Here is a 17,813-nt window from a genome sequence, read left to right as displayed (position 1 = left end):
AGAATAGGAACTCTTTATGGTGAAAATTTGATGCCTTAAAATACTGTATTTTAATAGACACATAATGCCATTAGGTATGATAGAGAGGAGGATGATATCTAGTGTTTGTGACTATTTAACATACTGATTTTTAGGTATTGGACTCAAATGTGTAAATTAGCAAGTGATGTTTTGTGTTCTGGATCATTCCAGTTGATTAGATTGTAGAATGGTCCCTTTCTGACCACAAATATCTAAAAATTTTCGTTGAAAAAGCAGTAAACAACATAGGAGTTTGAGTGCTTTTGTTGAGTAAATGCTTTTTCCATAATTGCAAGAAATTTTAAAGTCAATTTTTTATACTGTATTTGAAATTATATTTATTAGAAATAAAATTACATACCATTGAAAGCTATTGAAAATGCAGGGCAAACTATGAAAAAAGGCAGGGAAATCCCTGCCTCTCCATTTTTGAAACTTGGTTTTCTTGAAGTACTCCAGTACTTTTTTATCCCATTTCTATGCAAAAGGAGAGAAGACTGCATAAGAGATTAAAGGGAAAAAAAAAACACAAAGGAAAAAGAAACAGCAGTCATATCAGTTAGTGGTTGCCTCTGTTGCAATTTATATAGGTTTCTCTTCAAGTAGAATTCAGACTGAGTTTCAAGTCTCAGCAGAAGTTGCAAAGTATTTCTTAGCTGTCATTGTTCCAGGCATGTTCACTTCATGAAGGCAGGTCATTAGTTGGAACATTTGCTTTGAAATAGATATTCTGGTAAACTTAAAAGTGAACATAATTTAAAAACAGTAGGTCCTTCAGTTTTAATTTGCTTTACTTTGCTGCAGTCTTTTACAATGGATTAATATCTTGTTCTATTTTTTTTTCTTTCAAAGTGTATATAGTGATTACATGTCACTGTATATAATTATATATAAATATATATATATATCAATCCAACTATGTCTAGTTTTAGAAATTGTATTTTGGGGCTTGTTTCTTCATGCATTGGGCATAATCGCAGTATGTGCTATCTTCAATGAATTTTCCTAATCATCCATTTAATCTTTCTAATAGGGAGACTTTCTGCAAAGTCTCTTAGGCAGAAGGGTTAGAAGTGTCTATGGATAAGAATCCTCTTTCAGTGGAAAATAGATTACTACTCTTTTACCTGCCAAGCTTGTGCTTGTAGTGGGATTGCCCATGACACTGAATACAAAATCAGCTCAAATTTCTCGTTTTGAAACCTTTACAAGGAATCTCATTAAGTGAGGTTCCTCTGATATGACAGGCTGGGGTGGTAGTAGTAGTGCTTCTCCAAACCCTTATCACTGGTTACCAATGTTGCAAAGCTGTTCTTTGCCATTGAAAATAATGGAAGTTCTTGGTTAAGAAATGGTGAATAAATTTGCCCAAGTTGTAGCTGGTTTCAAATTTGTCTGAGAGAGTTAATATTATATAGCCTTGTATTTCTAGCATTAAGTACTACAAAATACCAAGACATTTTAAAAAGTTCTCTCTTTTCCTTTCTTATAAAAATGAGTGATGTTGAATTGAGCTTGATTAACCAAGGAGTAAATGAAGGCTGAGTAAATGAAGGCTGAGTATAAGAAAATGTAGCTCTAAATATTTTGAAAAAAATAATGATAAAATCATTGCTAATACAGTTAGATAAATTAACTACTGTTGTTTATGTAGCAATCTGCAGGGAAAGGATGGAGAGAAGAGTGGTTGTGCTGTTTACATTCTGCTTTTTGTTTGTACCTGATAAAGAACAGTAGATACTAGTCTCTGATGATGAAGTCTTCGGTATTGTAAAAACAAATAATTTGCATAGCACTGGTTTCACAACAATTTTTCAAGCATTGACATACTACTGGTTATTCAGTTTGATTAGGATTTATTGTTCATGCACAGAGTCCTCCATCAGAGAGACAGACATAGTAGTCTTTGCAATTGGTGATGCCTTCCAAAATTTATCCCATAATTCACATGCAGCATGGATAGCAGCGATTACTTAGCACATTCAAAGAATTTTTTTAATGTTATGGTAATACTGTTATTTTCAATAAACCATCCAATACCCGAGTAATTTGAACACTATTCCTGCTGTTTTATTGTATTGTGATATAAACATAAATGCAGTGTTAAAAGCTATACCAATGGTGTCAGACTCCTTAAGGACTTGAGAAAACTGTCATAACTTCTAAAATAACTGATAATCGTTTGTGGGTCAAAAAGAGCAACATGCTGTATTGCTTAGCTTTCTGCTTTCTTTTTCTCAAGGTTTGTCTGAGATTTAATTTTATGTGAAGTACACAAAACACTGTCAGTGAAACATTATCACTTTGTAAAAGCTGTTTAGAATATGGTCTGGCACAAAATGTGCAGAAAATTAAAAAAGAATACTCACAACTTCTTGCATAGAGCTGAGTTGTATATATTATTTGAAATTGTGACCAAAACCAGAATATGTGATGTGACTGCATCTTGATATTTGTGAGATAAGCCTAGAGCTAGAAACTTAGCTTTTAAAATTTAAAATTATATGCATAAATATATATGTATAGAATTAAATAAATATGTATAAGTAGAATTTTACATATGTAGCTTCCTGTGTTTACATGTGTGTGTATATACTTGTAGCTCTTTACAGTTCTGAGGGGTTTATTTTGTCCTATCCATTGCATAGTATTTCCATTTAAATGCATATTTTGATTTTTCTTTGGGGACTAGGTGGGATGCCTTTCCATTACACTACTAAAAGAACAATCCACTTGAACATTATATTTTCCCTAAAGGAATGGTCTGTTCTAGTCATATGATATTATTTTTCACAGAGTGATGTTAACATTCATGATGTAGTGATTTTATCTTGATTCAAAATGTTTTGTTCTGGTGCTAAAAATATTGAGGTGTATCTTATGTACCCTACAAGACTGTTACACTCAGTACAGTAGGTCCACATTGCCTCCAAATTAACATTTTATACCTTATGCTCATAGTATACTGATATATTTGTCAGCATAATTTGATATTGTTTTGGAATGTGTCTCTCAAGACTTGGAATCATTGCTATCATTTTAGTAATGCCTGGTGACCTTGTCTTTTTTCAAACACAAAAAAAAACAGTGATGGAAAAATATCCAAACAAATGCACTTTATAAGAGAATCAAACCTGAAAATCATAGTGTGGCATTTTGTGCTTCTCTGCGTTTTGGGAAAGACGTTATTGAAGGTTTCATTTTTTTCATCAATTTAAGTAAATGATGTCATAAATGAGTAGCATAAAACAGCACTAAGTATGTGCAGAGTTCTCTTTGTTTTGCTCAAGAAGTTTAAATCCTCAATGAATTCTTATTATGGGAAGTGCAGTGTAGACACTGTAGTGCTGAAACAGTAATTATTGTGTCAATACTTAAATTTAAAGTGTATCACTTCCAAAAATTAGACAAAAATGTCTATCAGTGTAGAAAGTGAGGAGGTTGGGTTTTACAGAATATTTTATCAGATTGCTTTAATTTGTAAAGGCTATAGGAAAATTTGAAAATCATGAATGTGCCTTCATTAAATTCAGTTTTATTCACTGTTTTCTTCTTCATATGATTTCTAGAATCAATGTTATTGAGGCAAAAGAAAGATAAAGAACCTTACCATACCAACTTAATTTGATAAAACAAATATCAGGTATTGCATTGTTGAGATTCCTAACAGTTTTAAATCATTTCCAAACCCTGGTGACTCTTGGAGAAGTAACAAAAATGTTCTTCAAGATTAAAGGAGAGTTCATGAGGTTTCTGTTCCAAGTGCAAAAAGAGGCTTTTCTTTTCGACTTGTGTTTTCAATAGACTGTTTTCCTCCAGTTTTTGAAAATCCTGTGTTCTGCTTTTATGTAAGGAGCAGTGATTGTAAGATCAGAAGAGAGGATTATTGGCCGTGCTTCTGAGAGAGTTTTTCTAAAACATGTTGTCATTGGGAAAAATTGAAATTTGCAGTATTTATTAGAGATCTTGTGTGAGTTTTTGTGTACTCACAGTCCATGCCAAGATTATCTGCTCATAGAAGTAACAGCAGCATAATGATTTAGTAGTTTGAAAATGGGGTGTATGAAATTCTGAATAAATTTTTAGAGGGACACAATTTACCAACAAATGTGCACATATAGAAGAACAAGTGACATTGTTTCTTGCAGTAAACTTTCTTGCCAACTGACTTTTGTTTGACCATAGTGGCCTACAGTTTCCCATTAGAGTAATACCAAATGAAATCTAGTAAATCTTACTTCCTCAACCATGCCTTTCTTCTCATACATTCATTATCAGGTAATTTCACATTCCAATAACTCATGTCACTATAATAATATTTGCTATAATACTTGTTCTATATTAAAAAAAGACTTTGGCACTTTGAGAGAAGATACCATTTTAAACTAAAAAAACGTGTGAAAGCCTCAGGGTTTTTAATTTGTCTGTCAACAGTTAAAATTTTTGAATTCATTATTCACTTAATTACTCTACATGTACTTCAGTGTTATATTTTTTGTGACAGTTCAGGAATGATTACGGATTTTTGCATCTTGACATGATAAATTAGTTATAAAGTATGTTCATGTTAGACATGACTCAGCATACAGGTAGATGTGAATTAGCTGTTTGTAAGGGTCTAAGTTAAAAATATGCAGACTTACTGATAAAATGTCTGCTTTTTCATCAAGGAACTTTTAGGTTGAAATTTTGTTTTTCATGCCTGTTATATTACTTTTTTTTTTCAACTACCTCAGATTGCTGAGTGTGATTGATATTTCAGGTAAGTGGTAGTGAACATTTTGGACTGTATTTGCATGACTTGTTCAAATATTACATTGAATAATTTTATATCTTGATCAACCTTCAATGAAAATTTACTTTTTCTTCCAGAATGTGATATTTTACTCCAGCACAGTATGCTGCAGGTGTTATTTCTACAAGGCTAGTTGCTGAAAAGCTTAATTTGACGGTAAAATATTGGTGGAGAGTCTGATTTATAAATACTTTCAGGAGCTCTTTTCTACAAATACTGGACATTGCAAAGGCTGAACAGTCCCTACTATGAAAAGACACTCTCTAAATGGTAAAGATTTGTACAGTTCTTTGGAGCTGAAGTCATAAGAAGAGTAGAATCAAACTGTCCTATTGAAAGTATTTTTCCTTTTAAAGTAAGTAGGATTCACTGGCAATGTGAGGATGCATGTATGCGTGAGAGTGTGTGTGTGTATATCAGTGCACATTATGCCAATTTCAAAGCTATAAAATGCAGTTTTGAAAGATATAGTATATGGGAGAATTAATTATCTAAATGTATATAAACATATCTGCTTATCAGAATTGTCAGTGTAAGTAAAATTGACTTATTTAACTAGAAATTCTTACATGATTTAGAATGTGTAAAGATAAGCAGGCAACTACCTTTCTGTCACATTGTGACATCTAAGAGTTAATTTTAGAGAAATAAAAATGATTTTTTTTTTCAAATTTGTTTGCAAGAAAACATAAGGGAGAGAAGATTTGGTTCTAATAGACAAAATAGCTCATTTTCATTTAAGACATGTTTTTCTTCCATAGTTCTGAGCCTTGTGCTGTTACATGTGGTAAAAGAAATAAAAAAGAAGTAGGTATCGTGTCATGCCTACAGCTTTACTTTCTCAAAAAGGACTGTTTACTCACAGAATTACTAACAAAAATCAAGTTACTGACATGCCTCAGTATTTGCCAGCATGTGTTCTGAAATACTTCATTAAATAACATGGCTTTGACAATACTCATGTAGAAACAAATGAGACTAGACGATTCTTGTATGGTATTTTCCTGTTAATGACTTGAATGACCCAAACCATGTTGTATACCTCAGATAACCGGAGCAAGAGAGTGTTCAGTTTTGTAGGTGCTGTTCTGGATCCATGTCTTTTTGGTCTTCATTGTCGAGGGGTGCCTTGCCATTAGCATCTAGAAGTTGGTCTGTATGGAGGCTGTGTGGTCAAAGCAAGGGAAAAAGACCTTGTGTCTGTATTCAAAAATTTAGTTTATATCCGGCTTTTGGCTCTTATGGTTTGTTAAAGGTACTATTTAAAAAAAGAAATCCAGAAATTAAATTCTTCCTGTCTGAGGTCAGAGTATGATGCAGGTGAACTGAGTTTCATTATCTAAACCATGAAACTTCTCTTAACTAGAAACATACAAACTAATATTCCTTTGACCCTTCTCTTGATTTAGTAAGTGGTTTGTCTTCAGCAAGACATTGATTTGTGATATGATAATAAAGGCCAGTACCTGCCTTCATAACACAAATACTTTTTTTTTTCATTCTGAAGCATTTATACATGTTTAAAGGCTAGGTTAAAATCCTAGCTTTTAAATCCAATCACAGATTTGAACTACCAATTCTGGATAAGTATAACTGCTCTTGATTGCAAAATGGTTAAATGTAAAATCACCAGCACTTTAAATATTCTGTATAGCATCAGAATAGAAAGATGCATGATTACTTGACTGTTTTGTAGTTGTTCACTGGCATCTTGTTGTTCTGATTTAATGTCATTTATTCAATCTGGAGTTGACTGTTCAGGTTAATTTTGGCTATTAAATTAAATAATCAGTCTTTGTGGAGGTGATTTTGTAAATAAGATTTCCTGAAAGGAGTGTCTGCAGGCAAATTTGCTCTGTAATTATTTGAATATTTAAGAGTTAGAAGTCCCAAAGGGGAAGCAGACATTTATTTGAAACCAATTCTCTTCACAAAATGCAATTAAAAAAAAAAATTTTGTTCAGCTGGAGACTTTTGCTTCATTGTCAAAATCTTTGTAGCCCTGTAGCTGGAATGTAGGCCTCAGTTGACAGTTACTCAGTTAATAGGTTTAAAGAAAAAAGGCCAGTTCTCTAGAAAACTCTTCATGTAGCCTTTAAAATAGTGTATATCTGTTGACTTTTATTTTAGTACTCTATGTTTTTGATAAATATGTCTAACTATATTAGATTTTACCAAATCCCTAATGGGTTAGTATGACACTTTTTTAATTGGAAAAATAAATCAATTAATCTAAATTAAATAATTTAGAAAACAAATTTGTGAAATAGTGTGGGATCTAAAGTGATGTAGCAAGTTTATTGAATTCTGTGAAAATAGTTAATATATAAAATAAAGAATGAATTAATTAATGAATGATTTCTAATTAATAAGACTAATCATTCACTTTGTAAGTGCAGCTAAATGGAGAATGAGTATATCAGGAAAACTTGCATTTATGGTGTGGTATGTGGTGTGGTATGTGGCTATAGTGGAAGATTTTTCTTGGTTTTCCATTGCTCCTGTTTAGAATGTAATTCTAGCCTTTTCAATATGCTTCTGTTTGATATTAGACTTTGAGAGTGGTATTTCTGTCTCTTTTCCTCTCCTTCCTTTTTCCTTTGCTATGGTGTGTGTATGTGATTATGTGCAAACAAACTATGCCTGCACCATCGCCATGAACATTTGGCACTTCTAGGTAGGAAGAGGAGCATATCCTAATTATATGTGGTTATTGTGAGATTGCAACCAGATAGAAGGTGCCCCTACACTGAATTAATAGATGGTGGGGGTGTGTGTGTGTGGTGGGTGTGCAGGGTTTCAGTTGTTGCATGTGTAAAACTCTGAAAGTTAGGCCATCAGCTTTGCTTAAAGGTGGGTGGTAGGGTGCCTATGTCCTATGAAGAGCTTTTGTAAAAATGTATCTAATTAGCTCTTAAAGTAGATTAGTTACATAGTGTTGTTGCCTTGTATATATACCATTATTCAGTAATTTACTTCCAAAGCTGAGATAAGGCCACTGAAGACTTCTGAACTTAATAATGAGAGTGTTCACACAGGGATTTCATGTAAATCCACATTATGTTTATTCCCACCTGGTTTTGGGAACTACTTCTTCCTGAGGAATGAAGGCCTGAGATATATGTGTTTTGAGGTCCCTGTGTGGAAGACAAGAAAGTCCCAGATGATGTGTAGTGATCTGCAATCACTAAGATGATCTATGTGATTTGTAGCTAGCCTTCAGAGCCTTACCAAATAGTGGGTTTTCAATTTGACATAGAGTTATTATATCCTTATGTCTCAGGAATATTTCCATACTGTCTTTGATTACTTGCAGCTGCATCAGACAGACATATCAAAGCTTGGAAAAAAATCACATACTCTGTTTGGAATCACTATAATCAGTGATCTTAGAATGCTTCAGAAATTATAAGGCAAAGCTCATATTTTAGAGTTTTCCACTCACATAATGGTAGAAGCCTAAAAGTCCTCTTACTAAGGTATGTATTATCAGTCACCCACCTACATGTATGTTGTGCACTAATTTGAAGTTTTGCAACTGTATGGTAATCGTTATTTAGGCACAAATGACCTTAAACATTATTTAAGTTTGGATAACAGTTCTCAGTTATTTGTGCTTTAAGAAGGATATTAATTGGAAAGACAATGTCATCTAGAGACTGTATTTTATATCTGGGTCATAAAAAATGAACTCTGTTGTGACAAAGCTGTGAAGCACACATAAAATATTGAATGGAGTTTAACCATTCTTCAGCTGTTTATACTTCATTTTCCTACTAAGACCTGTTCTAAACAGTAAATTTTTAGGGATATTCTGCATTTTCCTGAATGGCAGTGCTCACATTTTCTTGCAATACATGTGAATAGACATAGGCACAGGTCTAGCACTTCATTTTTCTTTGTTAATATTTTGGCTGTTGTATGCAATATTTCATTTAAGATAGACATCATTAAGGTGGTGAATAGTGCTGTGCAGTGATAGGCTTAGCAGTAACCTTTACTCATAATGTGATATTGTCTGTATGTCTTATTTTGTTCAGCTTTCTCCGGCACTGATGAAGCCTAAGGCTGCTGTTTCTTTGAGTTGCTGATAATTTTTTATCTGATTAACTGACACATTTAGTTGAAATCAGACACAGCCCTTAGGCTGGGCAAGGATTTAATTTAAAAAGTATCAAAGGTTTGCACTGTGTGCTGTTTAATCATCATGTTTATCAGGCAAAGAAAAATTACCGGAAGGACCATAGGGAGAGGGTTATCTTAAGGAGCAGTAACTTGGGAAATTGATAATAACTCTGAGGTAATTTACAGCTAACTTTTACATTCATTAATATAACATTTTCCTCTAATAGTTACAGTGCATGTAATATACTAATTAAATTGAAAACATTAGCGCTAATTTTCTTTTTGCTGAACTCTGAAAGGGTCAGGTAAAGACATTAAAATATGAAATTATAGAAAACCTCCGTACTGATACCACTGCAATAAATTTTTTACTTACTAGTGGAATACTTCTACCAGTACTAATGCTACAATGCATGTGTAGTAATTTCCTCAGATTACTGTTACAATCATTAATTGGAAAAAAAAAATTAAAATTAAAATAACAGTGTGCTAGTGCAAATTAATCTGTTTATCTTTCACTTTAACTGTGAAGCTATATGTTAGAATTGTACATGGATGTAACAGAGGCACCTTAAAAACAACAGTGACATTTTGGAGCTTTCACAAACCTGTTAAATTTTTTATTTATTTCCTGATAGGTAATGCAGCAAACAGTAATTTATAATACACAAAAAGCAGCAATTTTGAATTTTGTTGTTCATTAAACTGTTTGAAATAATAACTTTAAAACTAGGATACCTTAGACATAAATTGTGCATTTTAGTACAGTTACAGTTTCAAAGATCAATTAGCTGCTCTAACACATTCGTTTATGAAGATTATTGGCTTTTCCTGTGAACAGGAATAAATTGTTATAACAAGATACAGAATAATTGTGTACTTTCACTTACTGTTAAAACAAAACTAATAATAATCTTAGGTACAAAAAAAAAAACACCCCTACTAAAAATTGTCTTATTTAGTTACTTTTAAAAACTTGATGTTTCTGTCTGCCTTTTGGAATGAGTACTTTTCATAGCTCTAATGGGGAAAAATAAGTTCTAAAATGTCATATAGAAAATAAAGCTTTGTTAGCATCTGTGTACATTTGTGTTTGGCATCTGGTTTTATATGCACATTGCATGTTTTGTATTGTAAGGCTTTGTGACAGAGGGTATTGTACTGAGTATAAGTGCTCTCTGAATTATCCAAATATTCCAGAGAAGCAGTTTATTTTTATTTTAGAGTAACCTCTTGCACTAGAAACATATTAGTAATGTTTAACATAGGTAAATCATCTCTTAAATTAACAGTATATGATGCTTTTAAAATAATAATTTAAAAATCCACTCAACCTAAGGAAAAAAACACCTTTTCATATTAACTCTCCTCAGATGTTTTTTTTCTGTTATCTGTTACTTTTGATATGATACAGTATGTAACATCTTTCCTTCTGAATTTTCCCAAACTCACTTCCTTCAGCGCAAATCCCTGATATTTCCCAGAAGATGTCAGCTTGGTTTACCCTTGCTGAGTGGAGTTTTGTGAACATGCTTTTAATGGTACCAAACCTGATCAGATTCCACATTAAAAGTGACGGCACTATTGATTCTGGGATGGATTCTCTGCTAACCGCTATCAACTCTTAGTCAAACAAATCTGTCTGTTTGCAAGGTGTCTAATAACTCTTTCAATACCAAAGAATGAGTCCAGGAAAGAAGTAGCTTTTAGTACTCTTTGCATGCTTCAACTGCTGAGCTGAATATACTGTGGCACAAGCCTTTATGTAAGCTTTATCCAGTTGAGGAGTTTATGAAGGTTATCAGACCATAGTTTTTTTCTGTTCTACCTCATGCTCTATCCTTCTTCCTTTTAAATCTTCTTATTTCTTGAATTTGTACTACTCCAGCCCTCATTTGTTGAACTGGACAAAATGAGGGGATTGACTTCATTCCGTTTCACTGAATTTAAGTTATTAACTAGTTCTCCCATTGCAAAGCATATATTAGTTACACTGGTGTTTCTCCTCAGGGAAGCTATTGTCTAGACAGTGATGAAAGTTTATATTTGGTGTTTACCATGAGAAGAACTGAATGAAAAGAGATGGCAATAAATAAATACTTGTGAGAAAGTTTTAAACATGAGTTCTAACCACAACTGCAAAATGACATGATATACTGCCATTTCAAAAGACAATTAAAACTTACGTATTATCAAAGGAAATAAACCAGAATAAGTGCAGACAATCTTCTATGTTATTATTTAAATCAGTTTAACATAAGTTGTAAGCAAGCAGCCAATAATAGCCTTGTTTTTACATTACTCACATCAAGATATATTGCATACACATGTACCTGTTTGTGTTTTCTTGTGGACCTATGTATATATGCATTCATAATCATGCACATCCAATGTGTTACAGATTTGTATAGTAAAAACCACCCAAACAACCTCAAAACAAAACCTATGAGAAATCTTCTTGATGCATTAGTTTCAAGTTTGGGCCATTGTTTCAATAGTCATTTAGTATACCTTATGTGACCTTCTGAGGATTTTAAAATTCCATGATCATAGGGTGGTTATGAAATTTCCTGGGACTCATGACTAGAATTTTTTAAGTCCCAAACAAGTAGGTTTGTGCAATAGATCATTTTAGTATAGAAGTACTGTATTTGTATAAGAACAAAACATTTAAGTCTCTGCTTCCATTTACTTTATTTTTTTTTAATTTGAGGGAGTTTTCCTAGCAAGTATCTTTGCTGATGCATATATTTTGTCAGAACTTGAAAAACAGAATTAATAAAAAATATTTTTATGGCTCTGTGAGCTTGTTAAAAGTGTATTGGGCAAGTCAGTCGCCATCTTCATGGATGAGCAGGAGATTCTGTAAATCTGTCTATTTGGGAAATAAGATTTCACTCGATATTTGTTTATTATGAGAGTACCATCGATTTTTGAAGTTTGTAATATACTTACTCCATAATATCTCTTAATATACTTACTCTGTAATATCTCACATCCACCTATTTATTTCCCATTGTTAGAGAAAGAAGAATGTACATAGTGCAAATATATGTAATGAAAATATTGTGGTAACTACCGATCTGCCATGCGCTATAATAAATATTATTATGATAATGAACATCATCTATTTGTTTTTATGAGGTAAGAGAAACGCATGTGTTATGAAACAGGTTGCTCAGAAAAGTTGTAGGTGCCCTATCACTGGAAATGTTCAAGGCCGGGTTGTATGGGCCTTTGACTCAAGCATTCAACTATTCTGTGATGAAGGAATGTGGAAAACTGCAGACGATCTGTGGATTTATATGGCCATAGAGATTAATCTACCTGTGAGACAGCAGTTGTATACCCTTCTGTTTGTTTGTATCAGACACTTCAAAAACATTACTTACTGAACTTAGCTGGTGGCATACTTTGCCTCTGGTGACTTAGAACTGTGATGGATTAATAACATAAACAAAAATATAGGTAATATTTTTGGACATATTGGTTGATGTCTGCACATTGTGACAGAGGACATTCTGGAGGAATTGCTGCGGTTATTATTTTTACATAAAAATAAAAACAAACAGTATTTATCTTGTTAACATCAGTCATGTTTTCCAAGTCTGTTACACAACTTTCTAACCATTTTAAAAAGAATGTTGAAGAATGCAATTTAAGTGCAGTTTTAGCAGTACAGGTAGACTGTATATCAAAATAGCATGAAATAAAGGAGTACAGACAATACACTTTAGAAATATTTGAAGATTCAAAAAGGCTTCATGAATCAATTCATCATATTTATTTAAAGAAAACTCTGCTTATACAACTGTGTTAACTTTTTAACCAATGTTATTGTAGATGGGTGAGTTGCGTAACTTGAAGTATCTGTGATTTACCTTTATTCTAATGAGAGCTTTGAAATATTGCAGTGAAAGCTCAAAGGGAAGCAGAAATAATATTGTATGGATACTCGTAATAATAATTATGACAAAAATTATTGGATCCATCATTGGGTAAAGTGAAAACTAAAACAAATTTTTTTCACTGCTGCTACTTCTGGATATGTGAGAAGCATCAACCTGAACACTGTTTGATTTGGCATTAAGCTTCATATTAATGGATCTATCCATTAATGACATGGGGAAGTACATAATTTAAATAGTGATGTATTTTTTAGATTACTATATGTAGGAATTTTGATAAATACAATTTCTTGTACCTGAAATGTATATTGGGTGTGAATAACTTAGGAATTTTGTTGGGCAAATACGAGGTGAGAATCAATGTAAGGATTAAGATGATAGATTAGGGAAGATTATCCCAGACAGGCATAAACCAGAACATTTTTCCCTATACTATAATTTGGAATAAAACACCTCCTGCATAATTTTATTGATAAGAAACAGGAACTGAAATTTAAATTCAGCAACCCATCAGGGAAAGACTGATTTGATTTTGAACTTTGTAACAATGCTGCCATTTCGCTTAAACTATGATTCAGGAAAATTTTTTTCCCATATTGCCAAGGATAGCAGCTTATCCTTTGTTGCCCATCTTGGTTGGGCAGCTGATGCACATGTTGCAGTTAGAATTTTTTGAACAGGCAGAAACTCCCGGTACAGTCAGCAATGCTTCACCGTCCTGCTGATACAGTCAAGGGGCACTTCAATGCTCAGCTAGCTTGGCCAAGGCTTAGCAGGACTTCTGAGATCATAGAGTTGGACAAAAGAGAGAGGCAGGGCAGGATGCATCAACAGGTATATAACTGAAAATTTTGTTGTAAAATCTTGCTGCAAACTTCACAGGATTTGGAGCAGGTCCAGAAAGTAAATCATGGTGTGTAGTTATGATCGACCTCGATTAAAAGAGGAAAGCAACTTTAACCGAAGTCTATATGGAGCAAAATTTAAAAAAAGAAAGTTCAGCATGTTCACTGGGATTCAAGCAATTTAAAAATGCAAGATCTTACAAAATTCTAGAACTATGTGCATTTTGAAATGTTACATTCTCAGTGGGTTTACAAGAAAAGATAAAGTGCCATTTGTTGGCTCAGGTAATTTAAATGAAACAGAGAAAATGTGTCTTGGAAAACCCTTTTTTTATAGCAGAATTTTTAAAAGATGATGTTGAGTAAGTTTCCTGTGAGTTTTCTTGTTCTGGTGTTAAGATAAAAAGAGTAATCTCACACTCTCTTGTGCTGTGTACCATGGAAAATGCTAAGAATTCAGTTAATTGTATGATGTATGTTGCTGGTAATTATTTGTAGGTGGACTAGCTAACCTGTCACTTACAGGCAAAAGCTGGAAGGAATTTTTGGGATGTCTGGAAAACCTCAGGATAATCTGTTACATCTGATACTTTTCAGTTACCTTGGTTATTTCTTCTCTAGAATGGTACTTGAGTCAAGTAGACTGCCTTAGAATAATAACCGTGTCAGCTGAGCTGAGCTGCTCCCTTCTGTGGCAGAACTGCATTTCAGCCTATTCTGTTCTGTGTGCTGGACACAGAAGAAATAATTATTCTTGGTTGATTTTGCAAGTAGAGATATTGAATCTCTGCAGCATAAAAAATTATATACTGTGTCACTGATATTCCATGTCTTTTTTCAGGACAAAGAAGGAGTAGAGGGTGTATCTGTGGGAGCCATTCTTTCTGACTACCAGAGAGTTCGAGTGGAAGATGTGTAAGAAAATGCTAATCTTTTTCAGAACACACATTCTGGAGAGTACTTGTCTGTTTTCTAACTCAACTTTAAAGCAGAGACAGTTGCCTGATTTCTCATGCTCTATGATACCAAATGCATTCTATTAATTAATATAGGTATTTCTTTTTTTCTCTTATTTTTCTTCTTTCCCCACACCCCGAAACCATGTGTTCATTAGTAAAATTCTATTAGAAACTATACCAGGGTTTTTGACTGCTCTTTAGATCTCTCTTCATCTGTTGAAAATACTCGGAGATTTGGTATGAAAATAGTTGAGTAAGTTCAGTTCTTTGATTTCAACAGGAAGGTCAGTCAGTTTCAATGACTAAAGTGTTGTGGTCAAGTCCCTCTGTTTTTCATGTCTTTTGATATAGAGGAACATCCTGTGACTTGTTATAAGGAATTAGAAGAGAATCTTTCTGAGCACATCTTTCGTTATTCCTTAAATCTAAAATTTGTTATTATTAATAAGGAGCTCCCATTTGTCATTCCTATTGTGCTCAAAAGTCTATGTAAATTGTGATTCTTTTAATAGTCTTAATTAAAAAAGAGCATTATGGAATCGTAGTTGTGTCTGTTATGCAGGCCAACATTTGATCTGAAAAAAGATTTTCACTGTATATATCTGATGAACTGCAAAACCACCTGTGTTAAAAATTAATTATAGTTTCATTATTTCATTAATGATTTGTTGATGATGAAAGCAAGTATCTGGAATCATTTATGAGCTGTAACAATGGTGAAATTAATGGCATGCCAACTCAGCTCACGTCAGCAAGTTACAGAGTGCGTTTGTTTTCTTTACAGTTTACATAGATAAATTGCAGTCAGAAATAACTCCTTTTTCTTTTCCTTCATACTTAAACATTTTAATAATTGCCTCACGTGTTAGTAGGATAAAAAAAAAAGATTGCTTTTGCTGATTGTTTTACAGCTTTACCACAGCTAAGAGATTGACAGGAAATCACAGTATTTCAAACAGGCATGATTATTTCTGAGCTTGTAAAGTAAAATACTTCACATTGATCAGTGGATTTAGCCCTTGCAATAAGGTTGTTTCATATGAGCCATCCCAATTAATTCAGCTAATTTTTTAGCTGAATTTAGGCACATAAGTAACTACTTTGCATTCAGAGCTGCTAAATAGTTCTATTACAAAACTTAGTGCTCTGTTAAAGCGTATCAAAGTATTAAGAAAACCAGTCAGATTATTTGGGTGCTAACTATGCACTTACATGTCAACATTTAACATACATTTAACTATATAGTCTTCCCAATCATACTAGTGGGTCTATCTGATAGGGAGGAATGCCCGTATATGTGAGAAATGTATTAGGACAAACATGATAATTGACAAATAAATGTAAATCTTAAGGAGTCTAAACTAGTCCCATAGTTAAATGTTTAAGTTTTTCAGAGACCTTACACATTTAATCACCAACTGATGGTTCTTGACAATTTATAGAAGTGTTACCTATCAATAATGCAAATTAGTGATTCTCTAATTTGATAAACAATCAAAGGCTGTGTATCAAATGCTGTCTATATATGATATGTATCAAAACAAATTATTAACTTTACAGTAACAAGTTGTTAATTTGTATCACAAGCTGTATATATTTTCCTGAATGATTCTTTTCCTTGGGTGTTGATCCAAATCACAGCAACAAATTCAGCATATTGTACTAGTGACATGTGCCACATATATCACAGAGCAGTAACTTTGTCCTTAGCTGTGTTCACAAAAGTGATGGCTTCCTAAGGTGCTAATTGCTTTGCATCCCAAAAGGTTTAGGAGCACATTTTGTAATGGCTTTACTTACATTCCTGTGCAGATCTGTTTACCTCAGTGAGTTGCATCCTATGTAGATGAATCATAGTCAGAACAAGTTTATTTATTTATTTTTAAGATATACTAGACTTAATGTTTATAATGAAACATGCGAATAGTTAAGTATTGTAATTGAAATTATAGAAGAAAAATTATTTCAGGATAGGAAAAGAAAGACATTTTCATCAATTTTACATTAATGATACTGTGTAAAAGCATTATACTAGGCTTTATCTTGTTTTTTTGTTTGTTTTTAAGGTGCAGAAGGCTTAATCTTCAGCCTTTTGCTTACCTCTGGCATTGGAACCAGGAAATACTGCTTAAAGAAATGATATCATCTAACATTCAAGCCATAATCATAAAAGTGGCAGCTTTTGGTATGTATTCAGATTCTGAGCAATATTGTCTACTGAAATTTCCCACGGACAAATCCACAACATAACAGAGGAAAACAGGACTTTTATTGCATGCTTTAAGATACTAAATGTTAATATCAAGAAAATTATAAAAAATGGCTCAATACCAGTTGTGATGTCTGAATAATTAATTTAACAGGATGCAATTCATTCTTAAAGGAGAATGGAAAAGCTGGAAAGCAGTTCTTCCTAACATAGTCATTAAATTCCTCTCATATTTTTTTTGTTCTGGTTTGGTTTTGATTTGCAGTAAAGATGCATGTATAATTCAGTAGTTCACAGTATTGTCATTTATAGATGATACAGGCTTGTGACTAGACAATATTATAAAGCAACCGTGAAAGTTTTAATAGAAATACATCAAGTTAATATCAAACAAGATATAATTATGACTCCAAAATATTTTATGTAACATCAGACTTGGAGTTGGTAACTCATAAGAGCAAACAGAAATAATTAATCATTGCCTCTAATTTTTTTTTAATATTTAAAATGTAGTTGCTTAGCATACCAGAAAATCAACGTCTTTTCATTATCAGGAATATAAAATGAAGTTACAAAACTTGAAGCAAGTCAATATGAAAGCTAACCTGTTTATTGCTTGAATGTAAAGGCAAGGTCAAATGAAGTTTTATAAGAAGGCTTATGGAATGATGTGCTCTAAAAGCCTAAGGTGAACATGAGAAACATGTTAATAATGCAATATATTCATTTCAGGCCCCTATGCATTTTTCTGTTTCAGAGTAGCATTAAGTTTTTAAGCATAAAATGTGACCAAAGTAACTTTTGTTTTGGGGTTGGCTATAAACTTGTGGTCCACTGTAGCAAACAGTGGTTTGTATCATACAAGAGGCATCAGTGGTTAAAGATGTATATTTGGAAAATAGTGTTGCATAATCTGTCATTAGAAGTCCAATGTCTGGTTTACCTGGGCAA

At 32.9% G+C, this 17,813-nt stretch overlaps 1 protein-coding gene across 1 annotated transcript in view; it reads left to right on the top strand.

The window, feature by feature from the left end:
• Positions 1-17,813, top strand: part of DPH6 (diphthamine biosynthesis 6) — a 185,072-nt gene that overhangs the window by 25,888 nt on the left and 141,371 nt on the right. The window contains exons 4-5 of the mRNA XM_084207361.1: positions 14,536-14,609; positions 16,720-16,838. Coding sequence (XP_084063487.1) covers positions 14,536-14,609; positions 16,720-16,838 — 193 coding nt within the window. The remainder of the gene's footprint in view (positions 1-14,535; positions 14,610-16,719; positions 16,839-17,813) is intronic.

The sequence above is a fragment of the Fringilla coelebs genome (genome assembly GCF_963513975.1).
Source record: "Fringilla coelebs genome assembly, chromosome: 6".
NCBI classification, from domain to species: Eukaryota; Metazoa; Chordata; class Aves; order Passeriformes; family Fringillidae; genus Fringilla; species Fringilla coelebs.
The sequence above is the reverse complement of the archived record's forward strand: the minus strand, read 5'-3'. Positions and strand labels throughout refer to the sequence as shown.